This window comes from Platichthys flesus, chromosome 8 (assembly GCF_949316205.1).
Source record: "Platichthys flesus chromosome 8, fPlaFle2.1, whole genome shotgun sequence".
Classification (NCBI taxonomy): domain Eukaryota; kingdom Metazoa; phylum Chordata; class Actinopteri; order Pleuronectiformes; family Pleuronectidae; genus Platichthys; species Platichthys flesus.
This window is the reverse complement of record NC_084952.1, coordinates 6,322,197-6,343,506: the sequence shown is the minus strand read 5'-3', so window position 1 is coordinate 6,343,506 and position 21,310 is coordinate 6,322,197. Positions and strand designations below refer to the sequence as shown.

General features: G+C 42.1%; 2 protein-coding genes across 2 annotated transcripts in view; one reads left to right on the top strand and one right to left on the bottom strand.

The window, feature by feature from the left end:
- Positions 1 to 9,758, bottom strand: part of LOC133959153 (cohesin subunit SA-1) — a 19,090-nt gene extending 9,332 nt beyond the window's left edge. Inside the window, exons 1-13 of the mRNA XM_062394249.1 lie at positions 9,747 to 9,758; positions 7,108 to 7,224; positions 6,307 to 6,531; positions 5,432 to 5,528; positions 5,034 to 5,110; positions 4,458 to 4,662; positions 3,571 to 3,722; positions 3,118 to 3,315; positions 2,615 to 2,713; positions 2,049 to 2,128; positions 1,225 to 1,332; positions 457 to 553; positions 58 to 160 (exon numbers count right to left, since the gene is read on the bottom strand). Coding sequence (XP_062250233.1) covers positions 58 to 160; positions 457 to 553; positions 1,225 to 1,332; positions 2,049 to 2,128; positions 2,615 to 2,713; positions 3,118 to 3,315; positions 3,571 to 3,722; positions 4,458 to 4,662; positions 5,034 to 5,110; positions 5,432 to 5,528; positions 6,307 to 6,531; positions 7,108 to 7,224; positions 9,747 to 9,758 — 1,570 coding nt within the window. The remainder of the gene's footprint in view (positions 1 to 57; positions 161 to 456; positions 554 to 1,224; positions 1,333 to 2,048; positions 2,129 to 2,614; positions 2,714 to 3,117; positions 3,316 to 3,570; positions 3,723 to 4,457; positions 4,663 to 5,033; positions 5,111 to 5,431; positions 5,529 to 6,306; positions 6,532 to 7,107; positions 7,225 to 9,746) is intronic.
- On the top strand, positions 8,294 to 21,310 carry gpc2 (glypican 2). The gene is made up of 11 exons (XM_062394585.1): positions 8,294 to 10,070; positions 11,930 to 12,088; positions 13,200 to 13,334; positions 15,650 to 15,825; positions 15,937 to 16,017; positions 16,394 to 16,559; positions 17,266 to 17,396; positions 18,127 to 18,273; positions 19,341 to 19,477; positions 19,750 to 19,922; positions 20,458 to 21,310. Exons 1-11 carry the CDS (start codon positions 9,893 to 9,895, stop codon positions 20,727 to 20,729), a joined length of 1,755 nt encoding a protein of 584 aa, XP_062250569.1. The 5' UTR covers positions 8,294 to 9,892; the 3' UTR covers positions 20,730 to 21,310.

The window sequence follows — 21,310 nt, the reverse complement described above, 5'->3', positions numbered from 1 at the left end:
GAGGACCACTCAGATACGGCTTAGTGTGTGTACAAAGACTAATTTCCTTCCTCTCACCAGCCTCCTTCAGCAGGAACGTTGTCATCGTCTCCCAGTCTCTGAGCTCAGAACCTGCCACAGCCCACAGACTGTCCACCAGGTACGCCCCATGTTCATGAAACTGTCAAGAGTGAATGAGTTACTTTACTTTAGATGTAAAGCAACAGTCTGATACTGAACCTATGACACAATAGATTCAATACAGTTAAACCCTATAACAGTGTTCCTTCAAAAACTATAAATGGCATCTGTATTCATTCTAATATGATTCTATTAAGCTTCTGGAAAATGTAAGAGAAGAGAAAAATGTGCAAGTAGATGATCTATATGCACATTTTAATCACAGTGTCAAATTATTCTACATAAAAACAGAGCGAGAGGCGGATTGAAAAAGAGAAGGAGGTGGAGACAGGCTACCTCACTCTGGGTGTAGAAGGAGATTAGGATTTGTAAGAAGGCTGCCTTGTCACTTCTTTCATTCTCCTGTTTGTCACTGGAAATCAAACCTTTCAGTCTGACACACATACACACACACAAACACACTTATCACATATGCAAAAACAAATAAATGTGTTATAATTGAGGAGATAGACCAGGTTTGAAAAAATGGACGACAAGTCTAATAGATAATTATTCTCAATTAGAAGAGGAAATTATAAAAAACGTTTACACACAATTAACAGAACTTGTTAATATTCATCCATGCGTGGTCATTATGACGCCTTATGTTTAATCAACCTCAATATCATGGCATGCTTTTAAATGCTTGTGCTCGGTTTTGACGACATTATCACACAACAGAAATTAAAAATTGTCAAATTTGGGATGAGTCACACACACAAACACACTTATCACATATGCAAAAACAAATAAATGTGTTATAATTGAGGAGATAGACCAGGTTTGAAAAAATGGACGACAAGCCAAATGGATCATTATTCTCAATTATAAGAGGAAATTATAAAAACGTTTACACACAATTAACAGAACTTGTTAATATTCATCCATGTGTGGTCATTATGACGCCTTATGTTTAATCAACCTCAATATCATGGCATGCTTTTATATCCTTGTTCTCTGTTTTGACGACATTATCACACAACAGAAATGAAAAATTTTCAAATTTGGGATCAGTCACACACACACAGCTGCTCATTAGTCTGTAAAGGAAGGATGAAAGTGTACTTGTTGTAGAGGAAAGCGCCGGCTGCAGACGCCAGGCCTCGGTGTGAAGCATAAACAAGGGGATAGATGTGGCTACACTCCTCCTCTCTCAGGCCCTCTTCTGACCTCCTGCATGGTGAACACATACAGACAGATACAGGTCAAGGTAGTGAGTGTTACATTGAACATACAAGGTTTTTACTTAATCTTTTCAAGTTATCCGTGGTGAAGTATGTCTTTCAGGCAAACAATTTAAGTATTTTTCATAGGATTAAACAGACCTTTAATAACCAGCAGTTAAAAATCATGAATCTATTCCCCACTTTCGATGATGAGGGGAATCTATTCCCCACTTTCCTGTTAATTAACCCCCAAAAACGTTCAACTAATATGTGACTTGAGTCTATTGTTCAAGATGTTGGCCGACGCGAGAGATCACGACTCTTGATGTGAATCACGACCAAGTGCTATCACAGCTATGAGTCACCCTTTCATTTCGATTGCTGAGAAGTTAAGACTTGGAATCACTTGCATTCAGCGAGGATATATTTGTGTCTTATTATTTTCACATTGAATTTTGTTTGGCTGTGTGAGCATAGATTCCAGATAATAATAACACTCCTGAAGAGTTTCTCATTCAGGGATTTGACGCAAAAGCCCTAAAGCTGTAAACCAACACTAAGGATATGAGCTAATATGGTACAGAGCAAACGAAGCTCCAAAGGCACTTGTACCGGTAAAATATAGAATACTTGGTAGGTTCAGGTCAGCTACAATGAAATGCCTGCAGTGTAAGTTGCAGATAGTGTCACTGAGAAACCACCAGAGACAGAGAAACCCCTCACTGATGGATCAGCAGCAACAGATTGACCACATCCACTGCCACGTCTGAGTCCTTGTCCAGAGCCATGCTGAGCATCCTCTCCTAACACACACACACACACACACACACAGACACACACACAGACACACACACACAGTGGCACACCAGACACATGCATGATCATGGAGGCAGACAAACAGGCATAAATAAGAAAAGAGCAGAAACGCATACATTTACCCAGACTCACAGACATATATGCACACACACAAACCCGTTGATTAGTCGCTAAGCTGCGGCATAAAAAACATTTATCTGCTGCAGCACACACGGCTTAGCAGGGTTTTTTTTTTCTGTGTTTGACAACAGCTTATTAACCATCAGTAACTGGCAGCAATTAACACATCCAGCCACCCACCAGGACAAAGGAAGATATCCCAAGCAACAAAAAAGATAGGCAGGCAACAAAATTGAATTGAAAAAATAGATGAAAGAGAGATTCTGCAGCAGACAGACAGACAGAACTGGGGAAAAGCAGAAATAAAAGAGGAATTACATGAGGTTTGATTCCAATCCAGAGGGATGCCTTACTTTAAATCTGCTGGTAAAAAGCTCCAGGCGGCCAATGAATTCCTTCTCCTTGTACAGGCCCTGCAGGGCACGCACACACTGCAGACGCACTGGACTTTGCTAAGGGAATGAAGAACAGAGTATTGTAATACACTTTCTCTAACCTGCGTACATACTAATTCCCAAGTCTGTTCATAGTGAAGATTTATCTTTGTGCAAGTGTGGGTATGTGATCTTTCTTGCTTCTGTCTGCAGATATTCTTACAACTGGGTTTGGTACAACAGGCTGCCGAAGACTGAAAATGAACATAAAAAAATAAGTGGTTCAATCTGAATTGGCCAGCTCCCTGTGCTCTGGAGTCCTCGTCACTGGTCTGGAGAAAGCTGCAGACAGACTGGTGCTACCTCTGTGATAAATGGTGTTGTCAGCCATGGCCGGAACAGCAAAATAAATGAATGACAGTTACATTTAACACTTTACTTTCTAATGTATTTTCAACTGTCTAGTCCTTTGTGTTTTCAACCTTATCATGCAGGGTCCACCCCACGTATTTGAGACATCCATCATTCAGGAAGTCTTCAGGATCTATTTTTATCCACAGGCCCAAGTCCTCAATGCACAACACCCGTATGTCAGTCAGCCGGTCCCGGTACCGATGCACAAACACACCCCGGAAGGTAGCGTTCATCATGGAGGAGAGCTCCTCTCTTTTTTCCTGGAGCTGGGGCACATAAGTATGAAACTAATGCTTACAGACAAATCTGTCAAATATACATTTCATTTTGAGCAATTAAAAAGACATCAGTCCTCTGCATTGTTCTTTGAATCATTTCCCATGAAAGCAAACCAAAAAAACAACTCTGAATTTCCTTACAGGTTAGATGTCACTTCCCCGCTTTAATGTTGTGACCTGCATGTTTATGAAAAAATGGCTGCAGTCATGCTAATGTGTGTGTGTGGTGTATGTATGTGTCACCTCACTGAGGGTGGCCTCCAGCTCCTCCAGTCTGTCAGAAGCTCTGTCTTCCGAACTCTTGCTGTGCTCCATGTTGTGTTGCCGTTGGGTGGTCTGCAGCTGAACAGACACTATCACAGCTACTTCCACCAGCCCGGTCATCAGCTTCATCGCTCAATACAAAATAGAGGTTGACAAGGTCAATTGAGATAATATAGCCACATAACACACTCACTTACTGTGTCCAAAAAAAACAAACTAAATTAATCTTTAACAAGACAAACATAATCTCTGCCTCTTTTAAATGACAATTTTCACTAATGTTCATTCAGGTTTTCAACAGATTTTATTTTGATGAAAAATTATGTTGCACAGGTTCAGGCACAAAATGCGCCAAAGAAAACTTAATTTGAGTGATGTCTAATAGTTACTTTAATTGCGCCCTTCGAGACTAAAGACTGTTAATTGCTAATGATTTCTACAGTTCTACTCACATTATAAATAAGCTGTTGAATTTCTTTTTTGTCATTGGTTGTAAGAAAAGCAGAAATGACAACCTTAGGCAGCGTGTGCCAAAGAAAACAAAGAGACACAACAAAGGAAAGCTGTACATGCGGAATACGTACTGAAAAAAAACAAACAAAGGAACCTGTCTCATGACTAATACAGATGTCAGCTGAATGGAGCAAATTATTCTGTCTCCCAGAAAAGAGGAAAGAAAGCAAAACCTCTGGTATCACAGACATGGAGTGCAGGTTTCCTCCATTATCAAAAGCAAGTGACATTACTGATGGGTCTACAAAAAGGAACACCGCCTTTAATCTACTATGACAACACCTCAATGCTATAAGCAAAACTTCCTTGTGAAAATGTACTTTCTTTCACCTGTACTGTACCAATGTGCTTACCAAGAAGGGTGCTGGTGTGTCTGAAGGCTCGGACCTGGGAGTCAGACAAGCCCGTGAGCAGAGCCAACAAGGAGGGGAAGAGGTATTCATCATAAATGAGGCTATTTCGACAGGAGCGAACCAGAACTGCAGCAAACTCGCACAGGCCGGCTTTGAAACGCTTCAGCGTGGGGCCGGGAGTGCATAGAGGATAGTTCACTGAATCCTGCAGGAGGAAGACAGCAAACAAAAGAAACAGGAAGCGTCTCAGACATATTTTGAGGTAGAAACCACTGGTTTGCTAATAACAATTGTGTCAGTGGCAAAACAGAGTGATTAACTCATTAATAAGTCCATTTATCAGCAGATCTTAATTAGTGTGTTCCATCACGCTGTGCTGCATCCTCCCAATCAGAATGTCCTGGGATATTGAGGTCATTTGACTTGCTCAGTTAATTCCAGCAGGATTATTCGCAGTGAGAAGGGTTAACAAAGACTCGGAGACTTCAAACTTGATCTTTAAAGATAAATCTTAACTCTTAGGGTTTACTTTGACAAATATAAACTAATTCTAAACTTGTGTTTTTCTTTTCTCACCTCATTGAACTCTTTAGTTAGAGAACTGATGATCTCAGCATTCTGCATGCTGTCAAGCATCTCTCTACTAACCACACCTGGACAAAACGATGAAATGTTAACACACTGTGAAATCCAAAGGACATAAGCGTGCTCGTACAATAATGTTTGTTCTTCTACTTGTAATAACACAGTTTGATTTTATTCACATTTTAATTCCACTCAGACAAAATATTGATATACTGTGTTGTCAGTAGACAGATAAGTAGCACAGCAACTCAACACTGAATCGTTAGCATACCGGAGGATCAATAGTTGACTGCTGATCGTTGCCTGACTTGAAATTGGAAAGCTAATCTGTTGAACTCTGACCCGAACCCCCCACTTCCCAGCTACTGGCTTCCCTCTTGACCTCTGACCTTTGCATCCACAGGACCGAACAATGAAGTTGATGAGCACCAGCAGCCCCACCTCTCGGCTTCGCTTGTAGCTGTCCAGCCATTCGTCCACCACCGTCTTTAGATTGACAGGGAAACAGACAATGACAACGCTTCGCTCAGATCAAAGAGCAGATGGCTATAATACCAAAATGTCATTTGAATAATATTATGGAGTTCAGAAATAACATTTCTATCATTAGTCTTTTATATTTTTAACGTGTGTATTTGTGTATTCCCATCTCTATCTTGCCCATATATTTTCTGGCCCCCCAGTTTTAATCACCTACGCTTTTGCATAATCACTTTGTCAACCGTAGCTCCATTATAAATACAAAGACTCCTTTAGAGCATCTGTTGTGTATGTAATAATGGTGTAGATTAGAAATGCAATATAAAAGAAGTACCGAGTGAAATAGCCAAAAACCGTTAAACCTTTGTGAAGCAGATTCAATTTGCTGGATGTGCTCTATGACAATGGGTCTTGAGCCGAAATCCCAACCTGCATGTGATGCTGCTCTACACTGATCACCACACTTTCTTTCTTTTGTAGTATGGGATATTTCTAATCTTTACCAAGAAGAGACCGGGGCACAGGACAACAATAGTTGGGATGGACGCGTGCCGTCAATCATTGACTACTCTACCCAATGGAAGGACTCCTTCCTCATTGCGTAACAAAGCCCAATTCTATGGGGTCACATCAGTCAGCCATTGACAGCACATGATAATCTCTCTCAACGGCAGCTCTACAGAGGCTTGTGTCTCTTTTCACTACAACTATCTCCTTCCTTTGATGCATTTATCCATACAAACCATTTCCCCTTCCCTTCATGTCCAGCTAAGGGCTTGCTCACCACCATAGCACTCTTTCCCGAGCAGACTGCATTGTATATGTCCTCTGCACTGATGCCCGGGTTTCTCTCATTCACTCCTCTCGAACGTCTGGGAGAGACCTGCCTGGATGACCCATGGGAGTTCTGCTGCTGCTGCAGGGAGGGGTCCACAGGAGCGGGGATGGGGCTATTATGGGGGCTGGACGTCACCCTCAATGCAGATTTACGCCTCGGTCTCTTGGGTGGCTTGAGATGAAAGAGAGATGGAGGGGCAGCTCAGCATGAGTTTAAGAGTGAAATGATGCAGTCAACTGAATTAGTGGTAAATAAAGCATGATATGGTGTAGGCTTCAAACATTGACCTCAATGTTGCATGATATCAGTTGTTTGCAAGAACTGAGAGATGGTAGACAAAATATGAGACTACTCTGGTCTACTTCCTGGTGATTAATCTAAAGCCGTTTTCAGACATGAAGTGCGGGTAAAGTCCGGAGAACTGGCTACAGAGTTTACCCACATGCACAACACAGCGGGAAGTTCTCTGCACAGACGCGTTCACAACAGCAACAAATCCTCCACATTATTCAGGCGAGAGGTGGAGCAGCCGGGTGCAGCAGGCAGGCCAGGCGGAGAAAGTCCGCAAAAACGGTGGTGCCTCTCACTCAGACATTTGCGTTCACACATGTACGTCCTCCGCAGGAGGTAATGAGTATCCGCTAAGTTCAGTGCATGTTTAAGAGCATCTTAAGTGAGAACCTTTTAAATAAGCATTTAATATTCTGACAGTGATTAAAAACACATAAACACATAAAAATACTTCACCTGAGGTCCAGGCACTGCACGTTTTCTCCTTTTGGTGGTTTTTATTGTGGCCTCATAATCACTGTCAGAGTCTTCGTAATCCTCCAGCTCATCAAGACTAACAGACAAGGAAAAAGACTGAATCAAGAGAAATCCCACAATCAACTAATCTGAATTTTACTGAGACTAACAAGATTGTTTTGCTTAAGTCTTAGTTGTACATTTGACCAATTAGGCCTCTACATGACTGCTCCTCCGAAAATGTGATTTTACTTGTGCTGTCTGTGACAATAAAGATCTCTTGCAGTTTGTCTCAATAAAATAGTTTTAAGATCCTTTTCTAATAGTAACTTGGGTATTAATTCTGAACACCCTTAGATTTGCTAACTAGTTACGCCTGCAACAGACACAAACATGCTGCCAAGTCTGTATCGATATATGTAAACTGCTTAAATTGACTGAGATGAGATATTCAGACTTGTCTATTTAACAAAACTCCTGTTGAATCTTAAGAGTATAAAACATTTAAACGTTTGGTTCATTAATCCACAGTTTTTAAATCTGTCTGAAGACAACAAGCTTAGCTTAGCTTGGCTAACTTTACCTGTCCCACATTGAATCTCCAGCATCCATTGCTGGTGACACACGTTCCAGGTATTAGGAGAAGACTCTGACCTGCTGGTTAGCCGGTGTTTGCTAGCACTGCTACAGACAGAGAGACGGGACAGCGGGTTAGCTAAACTCAATGTTAGCTAATCTCAATGTTAGCCTCTACACCACTTCAAGCTAGCACCTGAGCTAAAGGCTAGCATTAGCTTGTTTCAAACACAGTTTACAGTATTTAAAACGGAGTGCAGACTTCTTCACGAACAGATTAAATTAGTAATAACTTACAGCAAAGTTGACGTGTGATTATTACAGAAGATCAATAATGGATCACTACGTTTTCTCTTGAGTTTCTTGGTTTACGCGGATTTTTTCCCTCTCGTCATCGTCCGGTCAGAGACGAGAGCGCGCAAAGGTTAGCTCCGTGAATCTCTGAATGCTGATTGGCCCGCGCCTCCCCAGCTCAGAAGGTGACTGGTCATTTCAGAGGGGTCACTTGATTGTTATTGGTTATTCCACAGTACACCGTCACTGATTGGATTCTCTTAAAGCTACTGCTGGACATGAGCCTATAGGAGAGAAATACTTAATTTACCTGAACATTGATCCATACGTTTCCTCTATAAATGCACATGTTCACAGTTATATGTAGTTTTGTAACCTGCATAAGCTTTTAAGTCTGTGTATAAGTTTACTTTATTCATCGACCAAACAAAACAATTTAAATGAAAACACAAAATCTCAAATCTTGAACAAAAGGCGCAGCAAGAAGAATAATCTTATATATTCTGCCCCTCTTTCACAAGACATGAATTAACAAAGCAAATACAAATAAATACAATTATGATAGCTGCAGGCCACAGCCCCTCACATACCTCTATTGGTTCTTATGTTACAGTTCATTTTCTAGAGTGTGTGTGTCTCAGCTGCTGTTCAACCCCCCCCCCCCACGGGCTCCTCACCCCTCTCTCCCCTGTTGGTCCATTGTTCTGTGTTTGATGGGTTATTATGACCACAGTCAATCCAGCAGAGGTGAAAAACAGTCATTCTGGTCAGGTCCTTCAAAATAAAATGTTGCCCACACTTCATTGTTTGTCAGGTCTTTGTGGCTTTTAAGCATCTCTTTGTGGTTGTCCCGAATTTTTTTTGTGGTCATCTAACTGAATTAACAAAAAACTTTAATCGTCACTAACCGCAGATGCTCCTATATACCCTTGGAACCTGAGGCCTGTGCACAATAGGCCCGTGCTGGGATTTATCCATGTGCAGGGGCAAAAGACATTAGGCCCTCAATGGGATTAGTCCTGAATATAGTTGTATAGATAAGTCTCTATTTTTATAGAGTTCCTGTATTACAATGACACCAAATCCATTATCTATACTGCTTATCCTTTGAGGGGGAGCCGTCGGTGACAATTTTACATTTTGTATTTATTAGTAAGCTGGTCTATTTCCGTGTTGAATCTTTTATTTCTGTGCCGTAGGAGGACTAGGAAAGTCTTAAAGACATTAAAGAATCTTGAAATTTTTATCCTAAAACATTCTCATAACAACTCCAAAATTCACCTCATTGTTTTTTTCATTCTTTAAAATTGGTAAATTATCTCACCAAAGCTATTATTATAGCCAATTATGTGATACATCGTGTAAGTATCACATCAGACTAAACTAGGGCCAAATTCCTTGTATGTTGTACTCATACATGGCAAATAAAGCTGTTTCAAAGGCAATACACACAATTGCTTTTATTATTGCAGGACTGTTGTAGTAGAGACAACTAACTGCACCTAATAAATGCTCATTTTCAAAAATAGTTATTTGTGTATTTCTACATCTGGTCTGCTCCTTTGTTGATACATGTGAACCTTTATTCTGAAAAGACTAGGTGTTCCGGCACAGTGTGAGGACACTGAGGATCGGGAGTGTCCCGTTCACACGCTCCACCAGCGGATCACAGGAGCAGCAAACTAACCGAACGCGGTGGATGGAAACTTTATGTCCGGATGCGTCTTTTTGTTGCACCTATCCGGGGAAACTGTTTTTAACAGACTGACGATCCGGGACATTGTTCCGGTTTTGACTTTTCATCTGAACCGGCCACTCACTCACTCATCCATCACTAAGCCGCTGCACCCACAGTCTGAGAGGCTGGTTTAAAATCACCCCCTCCTCTGGTGTGTGGCTGAGCCCCGTGGACAAGATGGACCCCCGGCTCTCTGTCCGTAGGTACCCGCTGCTGGTGCTGCTCTGCGCGGCCGCTGCCCTGTCGGGGACCCGGAGCCCCGTGGCTGCAGCGGGGAGGAGCTGCGCCGACACCCGGCAGGTGTACGCGGAGAAGGGCTACGGCACAGACACCGCTCCGCTGACTCAAATCTCCGGTAAGACTCTGCAATAACCTGCGGGCGAGGACAAATGACAGATTCGGAGTTTTCTGGGACTAATGCAGAATATTCCCAGAGTCACATGTTGTCCTACACGAGCCTTATCGAGTTTATATTGAAATTATAATAAGAAGCACGTAGAAATGTGGGTGGAACCTGGATTAAATTTTCATTACGCACATTTAGGTCCGCAGAAATCACTATGAGAACATAATATCCTTATTCTAACACATGTGTTAACAAAATACAAACAACACATCACCATGAGAAACTATGATAAAGTACAATGTGGCTTCAAACTCACTAATAAGCACCAGCCACACACACTGCAGCGGTATCATGGTGAGATTTCCTCCAGAGAACTGACGCTGGGTGGTTTAAAACAAATTACAGCCACCCCCTCCTCCCCTCTGTGCGCCTTAAATAGGATGATTATGGGGATGAGCAAATTGCCAACACCGGTGCAACAAAGAACCTCGCCCCTAATTAGTCTCTGCCTACTGGCCAATTGTTAAATCCCTGAATATAACCAAATATATATATATATAAATATATATATACACACATAAACCCACAGGCTGTGCTTTTAATCCCATCTGCCGAATGAAGAGGTGTGACAGACAGTTTGGGAGCTGTGACGTTTTTGGGTGATGGGATGGGAGGATAGAAAAGCAGAGGAGACATAAGCCCAGATTTGTTAAAATATGAATGTGAGCAAATGATGGAGCCGGCTTGAGTGGATGAAGATGTAACCTACTTTTGAGAGGTTTACCCTGATGGTGTGGGTGTGTGTAGTCATTTGTCCCATCCTATTTAGGACCCTTCTCCAGCAAAACCACTGGCCTTATAAGGACCAGTAGATCTTATGAGGAACAAAGGTCAGGCAAAAATGTAATTTCTCAGGTCCTAGTTGGGTTAAGAATAAGGTTATAGGCATTAATTGGTCATGGTTATATTTGGGATGATGAGTAGAGAAAATGCAAAGTCCTACTAAAAGATAGCAAAAAAAACCTTTCACTAAATTCATTGTTTTTCAAAAAAGTCGCTTTATTTCAATTCAGCTGTATTTGTGGGTGTGTGAGTGACTGAGGAAACCACAATATTGATTGATTTTGTCTGTGTGTGGTGTTTGTGTGTGTGTGTGTGTGTGTGTGTGTTACCGCTGCCTAAGTCTTGGCTCACTGTCCCGTGGGCCAGGGGAGCAGATGGCTGGGAGAGCAGAGGATGAGGAGAGGCAGTTTAGAAATGGAAATAGAGGGATGAGAGAGGGGTAATGGTGAGACACACAGAGAGAACAAAAGAGGCGGAGAGGGGAACATCAGCGTGGGTGGAGTTGGGATTGAGGACTTTCAACTGTAGTAATTGCAGTAATATTCCATTTTGGATGTGAAACGACAGGAACAGAAAATTCAAACCTTTTGAATGCTGCGTGTTGTTTACTCCCCTCCTGCTTGACGTTTGCATCTCATTACCTCGGACGTATCAAAGTCTCAACCTGAGCAGACAAAGAGAGACGGATTGAAGGTGAATAATTCATTCAAGGAAATTACAAAATTTCTATCACAAGCTTGTGTTTGACAATATTTCCCCACAGTGATGAAACTGACTGATAAGTGGAGGCATTGACTCTTTCACTTAAAACATCTGGTAATAGAGCGACTGATGTTATATTTTAGTTATTTATAATGACTTTATTGGTAGGAAAAGAAGCCCACAGTGCTTTATATGTTACCAGCTTATCATTTCACATTTTGTTGCGATTAAAACAAAAAAGATCTAATGTATCCACATAACTTTCTAAGCCTGTGATCGGTCCTGACTTCTCTGTCTCCCCCGGCCATGGCCTTCCTCCCCAGGTGAGCACCTGCGGCTCTGTCCTCAGGACTACACCTGCTGCTCCAGTCAGATGGAGGAGACGCTGGCCCTCCAGAGTGAGAGGGACTTCATGAAAGCCGTGGAAGAAAACAGCCAGTTCCTGTTGACCACCTTCAGCCAGAGACACCGCAGATTTGACGGTGAGAGGATATTGCTCATGTTTAACCCGGTATGAAATTAAAAGAGCGTTAGTCACCTTGAAGCCATTTTCTGCACATTTGATGGATAGACGGCAGTCGGCTTGTTTTCATCTCTAACTCCTCCATCTGTCAAGTTAGCAGCAATGATTGACAGCTGATAAACACATCTGTAGGATCTCTTACTGTGCCGATCCTCTCAAAGTGCCAGCTAGAGATCCTGGTAGGACTCATGTTGAATGTGGGAGAGGTGCTGACATGAAAGGCTTTGACAGCTCCCGCAAATTCATATAGTTATGGGACTAGCACACACAGATTATAAAAAATAAAGGTCACAAATTCAGCAGAGGCTGAAATATGTTGACAATTAATCCTTTAAGCTTCAGAAACACTAGATCCTACATTTCCCACAGTGCAACTCAATGGTGTCTTTATTTGCAACTTCGATGGTGTCCTTGGTTCAAACCTTCAGGAGTGAAAACGTCCTTAAACTCCTACATGATGGTTTTGTACCACGCAATGTCTCAGACAGGAGATGACCCGGATGATGTCATAGTGATGTCAGATCCCTGTCGAGCTGCAGTACACATTATGAATCAGTTTTCACAGTAGGCAGTAGGTCTATTCGTGTTCAGTGAACTGACCTTCACGTGTAGAATTGGTTAAGTGCCCCTTTCAACAAGAGGTCAGTGTCGAAACCTTCCCATCTTTAATGACACCTTTAAAGTCTGTCTGTGTTTTAGAGAACTCAATCCACATCCTAGCAGCCACAGCTCAGAGCTGAAGTTCCACCTTCTCCTCCTACCTGCTGTGGTTCTGACCTTTTTTTCTCCCTCCTCAGGCTTTTATATAATATACGTGATGAATCATTTAAAAATGCCGGAGGAGTGGGAGACTGGATATGAGTCTTAAGATGGATTTTAAATAAAAGTACACGTTGTAACACTCATTTATCAGTGAGCACGATCGGATGTAACTGTCCCTGTGAATCTGGGAAGGGGGGGGTGGGTGGTGGCTGAGCGCCTACGTAGAAACCTGGCAAAGATATATGAGAAGAAGAGAAAGTGGGTGCAACGTTGGAATAATATAATCTGCTCTTTCTGCCTCCCTGCAGAGTTCTTCAGGGAGATCATCGACCTCTCGGAGAAGTCTGTGAACCAGATGTTCACCAAGACCTACGGCCTGCTCTTCACCCAAAACGCACACGTCTTCCAGGAGCTGTTTGTGGAGCTGCGCAGATATTACTCTGGTTAGTTCAGCGTTATAATCCAACTCAGCTGCTGTAACTATACAACATGAACTCAAATTATGATTTTATGTGTTTAGATGGTCTTTGCAATGTGGCTCCACACAAATCAATAAAATGAGGGGCCTCCTTGTGGTTTGGTGCTCGAGGATGCGTGTCCATGATTCCAGCTGGGGACCTTGTTTTTGCATATCTCCTCTTTCCATATGTTTTGTCAGACTCCACTCGAAGCAAAATGCCAAAAACGGTCTGAACTAGAAAGGCACTCATTAGAGCACATAGCCACTGCCACGGCCTAACAGTCACCTCAAATTCAACCATGCTTCACCGAATGTCACACGCTCAAAGATATCACTCTCCTAAATACACCTTTTCATCAAGTACTGTGAATTATTCTCTGTGAAATTGGGGGAAATGTGACCAAATTTAAAGAAAGTGACAATGTATTTCCTAATCTGGCCTAACATTTAATGGGTTCTTCCATGTTTCATACTACAACCTTTCAGGTTTCATATATATCGGTTCAGTAGTTTTTGCTTAATCCTGCTAAAAGACGGATAAATAAAAAGATAGACAAATGAAAAGCAATGGAAACACAACCTCCTTAGCACAGGTAATGGAATGAGCTCTGGACATTTCAGGGCCGTGTTGAAAATGGGTTAATCCTTCCATTAACTTTTATCAGAAACTCCCTGAATGAGTGTGATGCAATACACTTCTTCTATATTGTACTGAATTAAGTTTAAGTTAAATTATAGGAGAATCAAGATCCATGAATTATTCTCTGAGAAATCAAGACATTTTTTGAAAAACAGCATTTCTTACAATGTTAGAGACAGTGAGGCTTCCTCCCTCATCAGGCTCCACCAGGCTTCATGATAATCCGTCTGGTAGATATTAGGAAATCCTACTTACGAGCTCACAGGCAGACAGGGGGCGAAAACATAACCTCTTTGGTATATGTAAAAAAAACAAATTTCAGAGGATATTTATCCAGAAAAGCAATGTGGGTCGTGTACAACTCTGTTTTCCCACTTCATGCTCCTCTAACAGTATCATGACTGGATAAATGCAAAGAAATATTTTTTCTTGAGATCCGGTCAGAAAAGGAGCTTTGACGATTCATCATTGCACCAGCAGTTTAGGGGGTCTTATCAGTCCATGCCCACATTGTGGTGAATCCACAGCACTGTGGAGGCAGTGGTGTTCTTTGACGAGCACTGAGATGCCAAGAAGAACTGGAGAAAACGTAATGAAATCCCACGGATGCCAGGATGTTTCTATTTCGGCTCCGAGTGGCTCTGTTTTGGCATGACAGCCGCTCGCTGGCGAGTCTGTCTGCAGGCTGTCGCTGCTTAGTCAACCTTTCTTTGTCTGCCAAACAGCATGGACGGCTAATTTGTGGCTGTATAGTAGACTTCAGATTGGAGAGTTGCACATTCAGAACCTGTCTGCCAGTTGTCAAATCACCCGAAAGCAAACAAAATAGTGCAGCACACACAATTTATCATGTCTTATTATTAACATGTCATTGTGTTGTGTTTATTGGACCAGTGCTGGTTTGATTACAGTGTTTTGCACCAGCAGCTGTGTCAAATATCCTAACTTGAAGCATGTGTGAGACCAACCCTGTAAAGTCAAGTTAATGTGTCTCATCTGTCTGTTAGCAGGACTACATAAAAACTACTGAACTGATTTTCTTGTAACTGGGTGGAAGCGTGTTTGGGCCAACGAAGAACCTATTCACTTTTTTTCAATGAGTATTTAAAACTTCTTTGGATTTTGTGAATCAAAATATGTATCTGTAAGAGGGAGTGATCTTTATTCAGTTAAATTATGGCAACACACGTTCCTTTCAACTATATCCGCGAAAAGATATTTCGGCTGCGTTTTAATGTGAGAAGATTCCAGAACATTATGTGTGGTGGTTTATCTGATCTCAGTACATGTGTATGTAATATGGTGATAAAGTGGCCGTCAGCCTTGGTGGAGGTATTACCTGTTATCTGTGTTTTCTTTCTTGAAGGACTGTGAAATTGCATGCACACCCTGCAGCCATCAAGCAGGAGGTGTTGAACACAGACATAACCTGAGCACTGTAATTCTCAGTCTGTGAATATATATATAATGATTTAGGCTTTATTAGTCTTTTTCTTTATTTCCCAAGGAGTCAGTAACCGCTGGGCAAGGTGTGTTTGCATTTTTTCAGCAGTGACTAGATGATTACAATACAAGTCTTCGTTTCAGAAACCCCTGCAGGAACATGTTTGTTGTTGATGTTTTCTATCAATTGCTCATCGTGGCTCCTTTGTCCACAGGGGGCAGTGTCAGTCTGACCGAGGTTCTGTCAGACTTCTGGTCCAGACTCGTGGAGCGGGTCTTCTCTCTGGTCAACCCTCAGTATCAGTTCAGCGAGGACTACCTCGAGTGTGTCAGCAAACACACAGAACAGCTGCAGCCGTTTGGAGACGTGCCCCGCAAACTGCGAGTACAAGTGTGTGGGCTCGGGATGGACTCTTTCAGAATACACGTGGTTGTGATTCAGTTAAACTGTGCAGGTCGTTGAGTTGTGACTGATTTCTTTCTGTTTTCTTTCCACATTCAGGTATCCAGGGCTTTCATTGCAGCCAGAGCTCTATCTCAGGGCCTGGCTACAGGTCGGGATATCGTTAACAAAGCAACTAAGGTGACAGCGTCTTATTGGTTGTTGTTGCCTATTTGGTATCCACTTTCAGGAGCAACATCAGGCTCATATGTGTAATACACGTCCATGTTGTGATAAATTTTAAGTTACGCTACAAGGAGCTTTAAAAAACCATTAAAACTGTTTAAATTTCAAACAATCATCAATAATGTCAAATATAATATCATTGTATAAATCAATGTTATTAGGTGACTTAAAAAATAATAGTAAAATCAGGCCAAAAGCCCAGTAAGCATTTAAAAGGTTGCACTACAGAAGAGTTTCTGTGTGTTCTTATTATTTATATATTTCATTCTGGAGCTGCTGACATGCTAAGTTCCCTTGTGTAGTGATATTCATATTGTGCCTTGTTTTTCAGTTGACAGCAGACTCCGAGTGTGTGCGTGGCCTGATGCGTCAGTGGTACTGCCCTCTGTGTCGAGGGCAGCCCTCCCTGCGGCCCTGCCACTCCCTGTGCCTTAACGTGATGAAGGGCTGCTTAGCCAATCAGGCCGACCTCGACACCGAGTGGAATAATTTCATTGGTGGGTGAGGGCAGGCTGAACAATGTAACCCAGTATGTTTTTAAGTGGGTTTAGGGTCATTATACATTTGGATAAAAGGTATTTATTATGTATCTTTTGGTTTTGAATTATTTTAGATTCTTCAGAAAAAATAAAGATGTTAGGGCCCAAGTGACATTTAAGTGCACTATCATAATAATAAACGGAGCGGACGTAAAAGTGAAATCCTTTTACTGCTCCTCTGTCACTCATTCACTTTCCACTTCCTATTCCCCTAATGAATTCCTCCTCCATTAATCATTCATGCTTCTCTGCTCCTTCCCAATTGATCTGTCTTCCTGTGTTTCCTTTCCCCTTTCATCAAACCCACACATTCCCTGCATTTTCTTTCTTTTCATCTGCAGTGCCTCCTCTCACCTTTCATCGCTCCATCCATGTCTGCTGCACTCAAACCCATTTCACCCCCTTTTCTTCAACCACCATTCATACCCCTTCTTTCTTTCTCCGCTTCTTAAACACCTCAAACAGATGTAAATCAAATCTCTTCAGCTGGTTGAGCCCCTGAGAGACACCAGGAAGTGTTGTCTTGATGTTCATCAGAACAATTTGCCACCAACAGAGCTTATCGTTTGGTTTTTGCTTGAACATCCTGAGAATAGAAGCGAATGTGGACAAAATAAAAAAATGTCATCATCCTACATTCTTTATTTCTGTCTCTTCCTCTCAGATGCTCTTTACCAGGTTTCAGAGAAGTTGGAGGGGCCGTTCAACATGGAGCTTGCAGCCGACTCCATCTCTGTGAAGGTGTCAGAGGCTATCATGCACATGCAGGAAAACAGCGTCACCATCTCCACCAAAGTAAGAAAGAAATGATTTGCATATAAAAAAGGAACAGATATAGACAGTGATACATTTTTATTGTTTTCCAAGAATTTTGCAATCGTCTTGTTTTTACTGAATCTTGAGAAAAAAACGATTTTATTTGCGACTCCCTCCACCATCTTAAAAAGATCCCTCTCTCATGTCAAAGCTATAATTGTACTTAATGTTTAATTCTAATTTTAATCTCCCTGATGAGACATAATACAAGAAATTTGATGAGAATTATACGCAGAGAGCAAAACAACTTCACACCCCGATTAAAATGTGGCCGCCAGCCCAGGAGCTAATCCACCAGAGACAGTGACTTCTGAACAGAAGTAGAAAAACTCTTTAATTTAGCTTTGTCTTATTGCAGTTTTACACTAACAGTGTTTGATTTATGGAGACTATGGAGAACCATCCCTACAACTGATTGTAGACACTGACTCACAAAGCGTCTCTCTGCTTTCAATTACAACATTCACATTAATTTAAATACACCTTTTGATTTTGAGCCTTATCGTTTTTAGGTCCTGAGCATCTAACACTTTAAAAACATTTTAAAAGCTCATAAAGAGCAACTACAGCTTTCTAGACAAGTGTTGTAAAAGGGCTTTCGGGCAAAAAGCCAAGATATTCCTTACTTTTATGTTTCATATTTCATTATATTATCCCCAACCCCTCAGCTGGTTATACTAGTTGCTGTCTTGTTGTGGTTTACCTCCAGGTGTTCCAGGGCTGTGGAAACCCCCGACCGACTCCAGGACGGACTCAACGCTCACCGAAAGAGTCCGGGGGAAACAGGAGGCCGTTCCGCACCTACAGCCCGGAAGAGAAACCCACCACTGCTGCAGGCACCAACCTGGATCGACTGGTGAGGAAGAAACATGTCCACTTTTTACATAGTTTATTAGCTCTTCTTATAATACATTAGATGTTGAAATAGTTTGAACATGCATGACTTTATTGTAATGGCCACTTGGGGGAAGCAGAACAAGGTGTAAACAACACTGAAATATTATCACTTATTAAAGTTGTTATGGTGAATATATTCGCTAAAAGATATAGTCTTACAAATACTGAGTGAAGGATCCGAGAGTTGAGTTGAGTGCAAAAATGAATACTCACATTCTTGGTTACTGAGTATAATGTTCATTGTATCAATAACAAAATAATTCTACTGCAGGATTCATTTAGTTTAGTAAAGCAAAGAAAAGTTAATGCAAGGCTGTTGTATGCCTCTTTCTAAAAGTGCTGTTTCAGTCTACATATACGTTTTTTTCACTAAGATAACACATTTACGAGGCAAGAAAGAGTTTTGTAAGGTCTAAGTGACCTTTGACCTCCAAATTCTAATCAGATCACTCTTGAGTCCAAGTCAATATCTGTGCCAAATTTGAAGAATTTCCCTCAAGGTATTTTTGAGATACCGTGTTCACAAGGATGGTGCAGACAAGCAAACACTCAAACAATCAACAAGACAATAGTTTGTTTTGTTATGGTCACATGTTTGGGTTGGGTGTTATTTAAATTTATTACACTGAAGCTACAGTTAAGTCAAATGTTTGCTTTGTGCCTGCATCAGGATTCAGACATGACCACTGAGCAGAAAGCAGTGAGAGGAGAAAATATGAGATTGAAATAGTTTCAAACAAACACGATGAGAGTGCAGCCATCAGGGCCCAGACAGTTTCCCACTGACGAGAGTGAGCTGCAAAATAAAACCGAGAGCAGAAGGAGAGTGCAAAGTACAGTCATTATTTATTTCTATTTATAAGATATAAAAGAAATGTGATTGAAAAACTGACCCATATTCAGTGCCATGTCAGGTTTTTGACTTTGTCAGCACTGCACCCTTCATATGCTTCCTCCACCCAGCCACAGCAAGCAGGGAGAAAAGCCGGTGTGAGTCATAACCAGTTCCTTACCGCCTCCGCACAGGTTACCGAGCTGAAAGAGCGACTGCGGCCGATGCAGGGCTTCTGGGTGTCCCTCCCACACACCACCTGCAACGATGAGAGGCTGGCTGCCGACGTCACTAATGAGGAGCGCTGCTGGAACGGGCAGACCCGGGGGAGGTGAGGGGGATCAGAGCGGGGATGGAGGGAGGGTGTGGTGGAGGCGGAGGTGGAGAGAGGGGAGTAGGGAGGGGAGGATGGTACAAAGGTGGCAGAATGCTAAAGATGGAGCTTGGTTTAATTTTGCCACCACCACATCCTCCGTGTGTCGGCCTTCTGCACAGATACACATCTTCACTGCACATCCAGGCTGATTTCAACTGCTTTGAAATTATCTGTGTTTATGTGTGAGCGGTGTTTTCTTACATGAATTCCACTGCGCCCGATCTCAGGTACCTGCCGGACGTGACGGGGGACGGGCTGGTCAGCCAGATCAACAACCCAGAGGTGGAGGTGGACATTGCGCGGCCGGATGTGAGGACCAGACAGCTGATCATGGAGCTGAGGGTGGCGACCAACAAACTGCGACATGCTCAGAGCGGACAAGACATGGACTTCATGGACAGTGAGTGTTCCTGATTCTGGATATTTATAAATCTGCATATATCTTAAGTGTATATGTTATATACTGGTACTTTTTTGAGGTAAATTGAAATGAAGTATGAAGATCAGGAACGAGCTAGATTATTCTTTCCTACTTTTTCTTTCTTCAAATGATTTTTTTTTCGTTTATGAAATAGATAGTATGACATCACAAATATAATAATATTTGCTCAAAGTTCACCTAGTGGATAATTTAGCCCCCTATCAAAGCCAGGTAAGTGAAACGTGAGGGGGGAGTTTCCTACATGTGCGGGAAGCGGTTGACCAATCACAACAGAGTGGGCCAGATGACCAATCAGAGCAGACTGGGCTTATTGGGAGGCGGGCCTTAAAGAGACAGTAGCTAAAACCAAGTGTTTCAGACAGAGGCTGAAAAGAGGAGCTGCAGCAATTGACAGTGAGGAAAGTGGTGTGTTCCTGAACATTAAGGGTTTGAACCTTTTTAAGTAATAACTCTATCTTATTGTACACGTGAGAAATCTCTTCTCTTGTTCCAGGTGAGGAGGGCAGTGGTTCAGGGGGAGGGGATTACGGTGAAAGGTACAATGATGACTGGCCGGGCTATGGGCCTAACTCTCCCACTTATAACAAACCCCCTCGTAACCCGGACTCCAACCCTGCAAAGCCTCCTCGGGTCCGAGAGAAAGGCGGCTCCAAGTGGAACAGGAACAACGGCCATGGACGGGTTCGTTCGGGGACCAGCGGGCTCACGTCCTCGCTGCTATCTTTGTGTTCTTTCCTGGTTACTGCTGGCCCCATGTGGAGATAACCGGTTATTACAGAGTAGAGGTTTTCTGTCTAACTGAGTCTCAAGCACATTGTTGAACAAAATAAGTCATTCCATTTTTTTACACCAGCGAAAAACAAAAACAAAGATAAAACAGGTTAATTTAGCAATAATCAAAAAACCTGTTTACAGCACAAAATAAAAAGGTAAAAGTTAATATTTTTCCTACTGCCCAAGCCACAAAAGAGGCAATACCGCATGATAAAAACGAATACTAAATCAATACGTACTGCCCTTTTTTTAGTGCCATTTGTTGGAGATGTTTGACCTGTTGGAGTCATGAGCCGGGCTGCAGCATAGAGGTGGAACTAAAGTACTGAAACAGCAAAAGGAATGAGCAGCATGTGTGGGTGACGGAGTCGGTGATCTCATGGTCTGGGAGAGAGAGAGAGAAAGAAAGAGAGAGGGAGAGATTAGTGGAGCTGGTTGATTACTGTGTAGTTTCAATGAGCAGCTGAAATGGTTCGAGTGCATTTGTTTGCTGCCTTTTCTCACAAAATTAAGTTGATTCATGTTTTTGATTTGATTTCTTATTGTGGTTCATTTTTTTCACTTTTCATCTT

Coding starts and splice junctions, on each gene's coding strand:
- gpc2 (XM_062394585.1), top strand. CDS start 9,893: ATGGACCCCCGGCTCTCTGTCCGTAGGTACCCGCTGCTGGTGCTGCTC. Junction 16,018..16,393: donor TCGTTAACAAAGCAACTAAG/GTGACAGCGTCT, acceptor CTTGTTTTTCAG/TTGACAGCAGACTCCGAGTG. Junction 19,923..20,457: donor AGACATGGACTTCATGGACA/GTGAGTGTTCCT, acceptor CTCTTGTTCCAG/GTGAGGAGGGCAGTGGTTCA.